Genomic DNA, 10,580 nt, shown 5'->3' with positions numbered 1-10,580 from the left:
CAAGCGTGAAAAGCAGGTTACAAACAGAATGACTCATTTTAGGTTAGAAGTTCAGCTATACACAGGATAAAGTCTGAAAGGTTTGACTAACTTGGTTACAGCATCTCTAGACATCATTATGCTTGTTTTTTTAGGCATCTAAAAAGGGATGTTTTATGTGCCAGGCTCCATCCTTCTGCTCTTGGCAACTTCTTCCTAATTCTTTTTTTCTGGCTTCTTTTCCTCTACTTACTCCCTAAATGGGCGTCCTACCCAACATTTTTCTTACTTTACCATTCTGTGCTTACATAATTCTCATTCAGAGTTAAAAGGATTACTTTAAAGCCAGTAACAGCCACTGCTACCACTCTCCTCTGACAGAACATTTCTCCATGTGGATGCCCCACAGTTATCCTAAATGCCATATATCCAAAATCAAACTCACTAACAATGATTAAGCTCTGACTATGTGCCAATTATTGGGCTAGGTACTGGGAATACAAAGATGGAATGGCGCAGTTACTGCCCTGAAGGGCTGGCTCACTGGTGTAAGTGCTATAGTAGAGGAATGGTAGTAACACAAAAGAAAAGGGATCAACTAAATCTACAGCGGAAGAGTGGGCAGAGCTACCTTTATATAGACTGTGATATGAGGTGGATTTTGAAGGAAGGGTAGCATCTTTAAAGACAGATAACAGGTGATTCTAAACTTGAAACAAAATGTACCAGCAGGAAAATTGAAACAGTTGGGCACATTAGAGAAACTACAAATAATTTGTTACAGCTGGAAACTAAGACTGGTTTGAGGAAAGGGCAAAGAAAATTCTTGACAAGGGGAAGAAGCCAAGCCGTGGAGAGGTTTGGATGCACATTAAGAGTCTGAAGTTTATCCTACGCGCGAGCTTTCTCTAGTTGCGGTGAGCGGGGGCTATTTTTCGTTGCAGTGCGCAGGCTTCTCATTGCGGTGGCTTCTCTTGTTGCAGAGCACAGGCTCTAGACACGCGGGCTCAGTAGTTGTGGCTCGTGGGCTCTAGAGCGCAGACTCAGTAGTTTTGGCGCACAGGCTTAGCTGCTCTGCAACATGTGGGATCTTCCCGGACCAGGGCTCGAACCCCTGTCTGGGTTCGTCCCCACTGGGAGGCGGATCGCCCCCACTGGCAGGCTGATTCTTAACCACCACCCCCAGGGAAGTCCCAGGCAATGTAGGACGTTTTAGAAGGACCACTCTGGTGGCAGAATGGAAGACAGAAGGAAGAGAGGTGAGGGTGGCTTAGGAAGCTACTGCATTACTCTGGAAGATAATGGGGGTGGAGAAGAACCTACACCTGATTCAGTTGGCTGAATGAACTGCATGCAGCAGGGAGTGAGGAGCGAAGAGTACAGGTTTGGGAGGAAATAAAATGAATTTAGTGCGAGGTTGTTACGTCTGTGGTACCTGTAGGACTTAAGGTAAGGAATTGGTGAATTACACATTCTTCAAGATGGCACCTCCCTGAAGCCTCCCTCACACGTTCGGAAAGAATGAGTAGTGTCCTTTCTAGGTCCTCAAACCAGTCTCTATTACAATCAAGCCTCTATTTTGCCACTCCCTGCCCAGCACTTGCAATCCTTCTCTCCTGAATTTTCTCCATATAATTTATCACCTTATAAAATACTGTATTATTTACTTACTTTGTGTAAGGTCTGCTCCCCACTCCACTGTAAACAGGGCAGGGGATTTTGCCTATGGTTAAATAAAAGCCACACGACCCCAAAACACGATTAAACATTGCCCTTTTCTCTTTCTCTAGTAATTTTTCTTTAGATATTTTGTTACAACTGAAGAGTAAAAGAATGTATCATAACTCCCTTCTATTCACTCGAAGAATAATTTTACACCCCTCCCCACCCCAAAAATGGCAAAAAGACACCTAGTTACATGTAGCTTGCCCTAGCTTTACTCATATACTGCAAATTTAAGCCACTGAGCTATATTTTCCTATTCTTTACACATCACAGTCTTTGGCCTTTTCCCTTCCCTTTCTGGATTGGGTGTAATCTCATTACTGACCTCAGAATTCTAAAACCCATATGTTTTCCACAGAGCTAACGCTTCTTTTGGAGACCATCCAGGAAAACATACTGAAAGGGTTTTCCATCACCATGATAGTCAAGCTATGCAGGTATACTTAAATGAGTATGATCAAGAAAAAGGAAAACAGATACTCAGGGGGAAAATAGCAACTTGCATCTCTATAACCATATTATTGCAATGTAAGCATTTAAAAACACTAGTATCCAAGTTGGCAAAACAAATGCCCTCATTAAGAGAGAGCAATGCGATGATGTCCAGCACGTAGCAAATGCTCAAGAAAAGTTAGCTGTCACCATTGATAACAGCTTCCACAGACCATGCTCCAAAATGATCCTAAAATTACTGTTTCCTGCTGATAGGAAAGAGAATGTTGCACTGGGAACTAGCCTCGACATGAACTCTTGTTGAAATTCTGGATCTCCTTGCTATAACTTGTCTTTACCCTAACCCTCTGTAGGGTTCCATTTGTATTCTACATGTGTTGATCCGTTCTGATCTCCACAAACTGTGTTACGTGCCAGCATCATCTTGATAACCTCAAGCTGCATAGTCAGAACCCAGGTCAGTTTGCAATGATTAAAAGTTACACTTTCTGGATCACTCCATAATCTTTCTCTTATCATGACAATGGTTTTACCTAATATTTCTTGAGTGAAGCTAATTTTGACTGTTCTATTGGATTACCTCTTCCCTTTGGCTAAGAGGAGGGGTATTTCGTAAGAGAGCTGATGATCAAAATATTTATGTTCTATCTTAGCCTATCTGTGGAGAAAGAAGCAGGACAGTCCACTGTGTTTCCTGGAAATTTAAAAATCGGCAACTAGGAAGACTGAGAAAATCGAGTTAAATCTCTCAGGCTGGTCTGTGGAGGTGCAACCAGTTGGAATTCCTTCTGGAAGTGAAAGGTGAGGCTCAAGGTTCCCAAGTTGCTGGATGGAAGACCGAAAAGCGGTATAGCCTGCTTAATAAAAACCAAAGTAGTGCATGTTGGGGAGAAAGAAACCTGCTTCTCAGATTAACTAAAATAGTTATTAACAACTGGTTAGTTTCTAAATTTTAATAACTTCATTTTCTTCTCTCTCGTGATATAAGTAAAATACCTGCTGTGAAAGAAGCAAACGAATGCAAATGTTGTGAACCCAACTGTTACTAGTCTCACTAAAATTTTGATCTTTGAAAGAACACGCCTTCACTGGACAAGTCGTTTTGTTCTTCTGGGGAGGAATTAATACATGGGATGAAAGGAGAGTCAATGGACAGCTACCACTACCTAAATCCCTTAGCTTTAAGTGGGAGTAATTGACGTAGCTGCCCGCAAGCCCACCTGTGCTTTAAAACGAGTAAAAGGAGGGGGTTACAGGGATGACGGGAGAGAAAGGAGCGAAAAGCAAAAACGAAATGATTCTAAGGAAGGATTGGGGCGGCTGCTCCACTGCCCCGGCACAGGTATCAAACGACTGGAAATGCATAATCTGAAAAGTGCTTTTCTACGTGGAAATCAGCGGTGGAGCCGATTCTTCTACGTTCCTCGTTGTAACGGTCAGCCTAGGATTCCACGAGCACTTCACTTGGGTTTCTCTTCTAACCCTCTGCCCTTCTGGAAAAGTGTTATTTTCTACCGACTTCATATGTCAGAGAAACAAACCTCCTTCGACTTGAGGAGCTTCTAAAACGCTTTACTTCCCTGAAAAGTGAAAACAGGTGAGACTGAAACAAGCATTTTTGTCCGGAGTCTGAAATACAGAAAAAGCAGCCGCTGGGCTTCCCTGGTGGCGCAGTGGTTGAGAGTCCGCCTGCCGATGCAGGGGACGCGGGTTTGTGCCCCAGTCCGGGAAGATCCCACATGCTGCGGAGCGGCTGTGCCCGTGAGCCATGGCCGCTGAGCCTGCGCGTCCGGAGCCTGTGCTCCGCAACGGGCGAGGCCACAGCAGTAAGAGGCCCGCGTACCGCAAAAAACAAAAAACAAAAAAACCAAACCAGTTTCAACACCTGTAATCAATCCGGCTTTCTCTGCCACACCTGGGGCGGAAGGGGCGGAGACTCCGCTTGCGTCGTAAGCCAGCGCCGGAAGTTGGCTGCCATACAGCGGCGAGGCGGAATCTGTTCGGAGCAGCAGGGAAGTTTCTCCGTGTTACGTGTGTAGGTAATTGGCGGATTGGGGGGTGGGTATTTGGGCCAAAACTGGAAAGACGCTAGGGGCTAAACAGGTCTGGTGTGGGGTTAGAGTTGGGAGAGACTGGGGATAGAGTCGATGCTGTTAGGCCTTTGCCTCTTAAGCTGTTGGGTTGTTTGCCTCTTTAGCTTTTGGCGTTTTAGCCGTTGGGAGTTATTTCTTTGTTCTTCCCTTATCTTCGGTTCGCATGTTCTCCTGTTGAGAGATACAGTTTTTTGGTAATCTCTTGCTAAAGTTTGGAACTTGTGTTAAATGAAGACGCGAGCTTTGCAGTCAGATCTAAATCTCTGACTCTTAACAGATGAATAATCCTGCCCAAATTAACTTCTTTAAACCCCAGTTCCTTCATCTGTAAAATAAGAGTAATACCTCCTAGAATTGTTGTAAAGATTATAATGAAATAGTATGCATAATTGAAATGACATATGTAAAGTGTTTATTATTGTGTCCAGTTTGGGGGTAAATGCACAATACGTTGTTTTTTTGTTTCGTTCTTTAGACCCACCTATAGGATTTGAAAAAAGCACAGATTAGGAATTGGGACCTTTTTAGCTTTCTCCGAGAAACATGAGGCCTGGTTAGATTTGTGAGGACGCCATTTGAGATATTAAATATTTGAGTCTGTGATTTCAGGGACAACAATGGACACCCAGAAGGACGTTCAACCCCCAAAGCAGCAGCCAATGATATATATCTGTGGAGGTAAGAGTAACACAAAAGTAAGAGTATTTCACCTCAGTTTAAAAAAAATTATTGCATTTATCTTTGGCTTAAATGAGTCATCTTTAAAGTTAGAAAGCAGAACAACTTTAACAATCTTAAAAAAAAATCCTCTTATTAAGATTTCATTTTCTTTCCTAGGAAAAATGCCACTGTCTTTTGTCTGCCACTCTTTTTCTTTCTCCCTTAATATGTTGGTAATGGCAACATACCCTTGAGACTGAGTATACTATATTTTAGTGCTTTGGGTGAAAAGTATGGTTAAGATAATTTGCTCGTCTGTAATATTTCTCTTTTAGGCATTGAATAAACGTGTTTTGTTTCTAGAATGTCACACAGAAAATGAAATAAAATCAAGGGATCCAATCCGTTGCAGAGAATGTGGATACAGAATAATGTACAAGAAAAGGACTAAAAGACGTATCCTTCTAACTAAGCTTTATGACTATGAGATAAGAGGAAGTGAAAAATAATGCATGGTTTGATAGTCAAAGACTAATTTCTGGTAAAAATGGTAACAACTTGGATTACTTACCAAAAAAACAAAAGGCATGATTAGCATTTTCATGGACCAGTACTCCAGTGTATAGACATATACTAAATAATCTAAATACTAGTTGATTTTGGCTTTCATAAGTGTATTTTTTCAGGGATTCTGTATATAAGTACTCATTCTTGAGCTTCAGTTTATGGGCAAACTAAATGATACAAGGAGAAATACAGATATTGAGTTTGTATGCTACCTAATGGAATAAGTGAGGCTTACAAATTAGCTGAAAGACTGAGAGTAAATTGTTATGTAATAACTACCAGTGTTTTTTAGATCACTAAATTATCACTTTTAACACTGCTTTAGTGTTTCTTGGTGCATTGGTCTCTTGTATCATGGGGGGGCTAATAATTAAAATAGTTTATTTTTTTAGTTCATTTCTAATTATAGTAAATAGTGAACTTCATTCTTTTGTGCATTTTAGATTAAATAACTAGCTTATTGCAAAGAGAAAGTGACTTGGAAGTATTAAATTTTTAATATAATTTTGAAGTACTTATTTTGTCCTTAACTCATTTTTTGTATAGTGGTGGTTTTTGATGCTCGATGAAAGATGAAATACAGAGGAATGTCTTCATTTGGATTTGGATTTGCTATTAATGTTGTCATATAGCTTTTGATTAGTGTACTTTATGAATACAACTATATACACATGATTTCATTTTAAAAACCATATTGTACTTAGGTATCTATTAATAGCTTATATAAAGATAGTTTTGTTCAGTTACATGGTTTGTAATTTAATTTTATCGTATATGTAATCTGACACACAATGAAGGTTAAAAGTGATTCCCCAAACTACACTTTAATCAAAACCTAGAATCATCTGGGGCCCTTGTTAAAAATGAAGTTTGCTAGGGCCCTTTAAAGGTCTGATAAGTAAGTTCCTAGGAAACCACTGTTTTACATCACCAATTGTTTGTAAACTCTCCAGCGTCATTTTGTATAGAGTATACCAACGCACTTACTATCAGTGTGCATACCTCATTTTGAGTTATAATTTATTTGTTAACTTGGCATAGGTCTTTCTTTATTTGTATATAATGCTTGACTGTTTTTTAAATCTTTGGCAAGGGAAAAGAAACTTTAATGATTGCTTTCTCTAAGGCAAAATCAACCCCAAGTAAAGTAGATGAAGCAGACTATTAAGGCAGGTGCAGTTTCCCAGGTGTAATCATTAAGGTAAAAAACTCTGCTTTCAGGATATAGAAAAAATAGGAGTTGGTTTACACTAAATTGGATGAATGTTTAAAGCTTTTGCCTTGATAGGGGTGTGGATGCTCAGATACTCCATCTGTTCCAGGATTCGATTAGATATATTTCAACTTTGTTAATAGTTTTGTGTGTCTCGCACATTGAAAGTATTAACTGTGCAACTGTGCCGTTTAAAAAAGAAAACAAAGCATTGTTTCTACTACCATCCTCAAATATTAAGTTCTGTAAATTTATTATGTGCTATACAAAGTACTACCATACTTAAGATTTTTAAAGAGTGCTTCCTTGGTCCAGGTTTTCCTGGACTGTGGCTTTCATAATTTTGTAATTCTGCCATGTTCCTTTTTTTTTTTTTTTTTGCTATGCGGGCCTCTCACTGTTGTGGCCTCTCCCATTGCGGAGCACAGGCTCTGGACGCGCAGGCTCACTGGCCATGGCTCATGGGCGCAGCCGCTCCGCGTCACGTGGGATCTTCCCAGACCAGGCCACGAACCCGTGTCCCCTGCATTGGCAGGCAGACTCTCAACCACTGCGCCACCAGGGAAGCCCTGCCATGTTCCTTCTTGAGCTGGTCCTTTTTGTACAAGAGTCCCAATAAATATCTCTTTATGACAGCCTCCTAAACCACAACTCATTGGGTAATGTTGCTCTTAACTATTCTAATTTCATCATAGGTCCTTTGTGTATCAATAGTTTAATTGAATACTGTTATTTGGTTAACTAGACAGTGGTTTAATGGGAAAAGTATTAACCACTGGAACTCAAGACCATCGTTTCAGTTACCTCTTCGTGTCCCCATCATCTATAAAATGGATGTAATTTTACCTCTTGCCTACCTGGACAGTTTTAAGAAAAGGTAAAATAGATATAAAATTGCTTTTAAAAGATCCTTTTGAATAGTACTCTATAAATATAAAAATCAGTAAATCTGAGCTTGAAGCTAATACATAACTTGTCCCCTACTAAACTGCTTACCAATGGCTGTAAACACGCAGGTCCATCAAAAATATCAATACACGGAAATTGGTTCAAATCCAGCGCTGCTACTCAATTACTGGCCAGTTTATTTCTTTTGACTTCAGCTTGTCAAAGTCAAGGAATTAATGATAGTTCAGTGCTTTTGGACTCTGAAGCTATCTTCAGAGATTGAAGTTAATGACATTCAAAACTAGTAGATGAAATCATAAATGACCAATTTTAAGAAGATTAAAATATCACATAAAGTGAGAAAGTGTAAACTGAGAACATTTAAAAACAAGTTGCCTCCTTACGTGTACAAATACATGCACATCCATCCACCCTCCACCCTCTGCCCAGACTTAAAAGATTACTGGGTCTGTTCTGTGGGAATGGACAATATAGGGACGGGATGGTGGGAAGCCAGTTAGGGGCCACCTGTAAAAGTTCAGGCTAAGAGTAATGGTGGCTGGGCCAGGGTAGGCGTAGAGGGAGTGAGAAGTAGCTGGTTGTGAGATATGTTTTGAAGTTGAATAGGACTTACTTGTGAATTGGTTAGTACTTAGGAGCACAGTAAACAGTATGGACTTCGGCAAAAGGCTTTGGGTCCGTATTCCCAGAGTGTCCCTTGTTCTATGTCAGTGACTACCAAGATTCACTTTCCTTATTTGTAAAATGGGCATGAAATAATAGCACCTATGTCAAAGGTTTGCTGCAAGATAAAATTAAATACTCCATAAAAACTCTTAATCTAATAACTGTTAACACCATTACAGAAAGTATTAGCATTTTCTGCACAGGTGCTTGTATCAGTCTTAGGATTAGTCTCAGTTACTGGTCTTGCTGTTTTCCATACTCTTTAGCTTGCTCATTGTAGAGTCCTAACCGCTGGACCACTAGGGAAGTCCCAGCTTGCTCATTGTAAAATAGAAATTGCACAGCACTGTCTTGCTGAAAATTCTTAGTAGCTTCCCATTTTGATAAAACGAAAACTATTGGGAATAGTATATTTGGTAATAGTATAGACTCCTTTCCTGCCTCTGTCACCACTTCAACCCACCTCTCAATCTTGGTTTTAAGGAGATGTTTGCAGTTCCTTAAGCAGATAACAGACCTTTTTGCCTGTGCTCCTGCCTTTCTCTCTGCCTGAAATGACCTGTCTTGTGTTCTTCCCCAGTGTCAGAATGCCATCTAGTTTTCTGTATTATTGTGGGGAAGTCCAAAACTATTCTTCCTAATGCTTTGTATGTGACCTGTTTTCGCTCTAGAAACTTAGAATTTTCTTTGCCAGTGTCCTGAAATTTTGCAGTTTGTGCCTTGGTATGGGTCTGTTTTCCTTCCCTGTTTTGGTCACTTGGTGGGTGCTTTCAGTCTGGAAACTCAAGCTCTTTAATTCTGGAAAATTTTCTTGAATTGATAACTTCCTACCCTCAGTATTCTCTCTAGATCTTTTAAATCTAATATTAGACCTAACTTTTTCATCTTTTTCGATTTCCTTTTTCTTCTTTATCTGCTCTGTGAAAGATTTCTTCAACTTTACTTTCTAATCCATTAATTATTGGACGCAATGTCTTTATGAAGATGATAGTGGTAATTTTCATTTGCCTGCATAGTCCATTTCCTTTGAGTTAGTTTTTATCCTGCTTGTTTATTCAGCATAATTGTATATGTACATAATTGTAACCAGAAAAAAACCAAAGTGTGCGTGAAAAGAAAATTACAGGGCACGTGGAATTGCAACTCTTATTTCTCGGCTAACGTTCTTCTGTTCGGGTGAAGCTGGGTCTGCAAGGCCAATCAGCCGGATGGCAAACCGGAGACTAGCCTGTCATCACTCAGAGGCCCTAATCCCCGCCCCCGGCGGTCCGCCGCAAGCCCTCGGGTGCCGGAGTGGGGCGGGGCGACACGCCCCTCCTTGGTTACGAGCCGCGCGACTGGTGGTGTGTGGCTGCGGCTTCCGCAAGGCTTGGGGTCTGAACTAGGTGAGTATCTGCAGGCCAGGAGTAAACTACGTCTCTCTATCGCAATCCCTTCCTCTGGGAGCCGGGGTGGAAGACGGACCCGGAGGAGCAAATGCGCTATCGGACTGCAGTTGGAGGGATGTCCTTGTCGGCCGGGGCAACAGCCTGGGGGCCTTCTGTTTCTCGGGGCTGACGGTGGCGGATGTTGGGGCAGAGCAGCAACGCTGAGGTGGTGGTGCGGCGGGGAGGTTCCCGGGCTCTGGCGGCGGCCACCGGTCCTTGTGAACAAAGCAGAGGAATGGGGAGAAGTTTCGTAGAGTCCTAAAGTGCCCCTTGACCGTTGCGGGTTGGCTGTAGAGCTCCCGGATCTCAGGCAGTCCCTGACCCGCGCTGTACATAGAAACCGTTGCTACTGCGGGAGGATGCCGTTTCCTTCCGGTCTCTGGCTGCAGGTGGCGCCCAGCCCTGTGGATGCTGGAAAGAACGTGCCTAGGTGGAAGAAAACCATTTTTCGTGTTACTAGCCCATTGCAGTTTGTGCTGGAGGTATTACTGATATACTGATTAGGAAGTATGGGAAATGGATGTGGATTAGGACGGTGGAGAAGAAATTAACGCCAATTAGGACCAAAGCTTTCTAATCAGAGGCAAAGAAATTGCAAACAGATGTGGAAGAGTTCTAAATAGAGCAAACAAAGTATTGTATGACTTATTTTTTGGAGTTTGAGAGTTAACGTTTAGTGGTCTTGAGAATCTCTCCTACCCACCCCCCCACCAAGTGGTAGTTTTCAAAAAGGATTCTCAGAAACGTTGAAACAGTGTTCAGAATAAAATTCGCTTGATTAGGTAAGAGGTGTCTTTATCATTTCAAATGTTTTTCACCATATTTTATTCAAATCATAAAATCTCAGGGGCTTCAAGATTCTATTGGCAGGCAGATTCTTAACCACCA

General features: G+C 41.4%; 2 protein-coding genes across 3 annotated transcripts in view; both read left to right on the top strand.

Annotated features, from left to right (window-relative positions):
- Positions 1-4,123: 4,123 nt before the first annotated feature.
- POLR2K (RNA polymerase II, I and III subunit K) lies at positions 4,124-6,223 on the top strand. 2 transcript variants are annotated; one of them, XM_024756549.1, is made up of 4 exons: positions 4,124-4,196; positions 4,860-4,928; positions 5,274-5,366; positions 6,024-6,223. In XM_024756549.1, exons 2-4 carry the CDS (start codon positions 4,868-4,870, stop codon positions 6,044-6,046), a joined length of 177 nt encoding a protein of 58 aa, XP_024612317.1. In that variant the 5' UTR covers positions 4,124-4,196; positions 4,860-4,867; the 3' UTR covers positions 6,047-6,223. The 2 variants fall into 2 exon arrangements, with proteins under 2 accessions (XP_024612317.1, XP_024612318.1); XM_024756550.1 differs by having other exon boundaries at positions 4,130-4,192.
- A 960-nt stretch (positions 6,224-7,183) lies between these two features.
- The window catches only part of SPAG1 (sperm associated antigen 1), a 93,840-nt gene continuing 90,443 nt past the window's right edge, over positions 7,184-10,580 (top strand). Inside the window, exons 1-2 of the mRNA XM_024756572.1 lie at positions 7,184-7,567; positions 9,448-9,650. Of these exons, the coding sequence (XP_024612340.1) occupies positions 7,521-7,567; positions 9,448-9,650 (250 nt within the window). The 5' untranslated portion in view covers positions 7,184-7,520. The remainder of the gene's footprint in view (positions 7,568-9,447; positions 9,651-10,580) is intronic.

The sequence above is a fragment of the Neophocaena asiaeorientalis genome, unplaced genomic scaffold (assembly GCF_003031525.2).
Source record: "Neophocaena asiaeorientalis asiaeorientalis breed wild unplaced genomic scaffold, Neophocaena_asiaeorientalis_V1.1 scaffold29, whole genome shotgun sequence".
NCBI classification, from domain to species: Eukaryota; Metazoa; Chordata; class Mammalia; order Artiodactyla; family Phocoenidae; genus Neophocaena; species Neophocaena asiaeorientalis.
The sequence above is the reverse complement of the archived record's forward strand: the minus strand, read 5'-3'. Positions and strand labels throughout refer to the sequence as shown.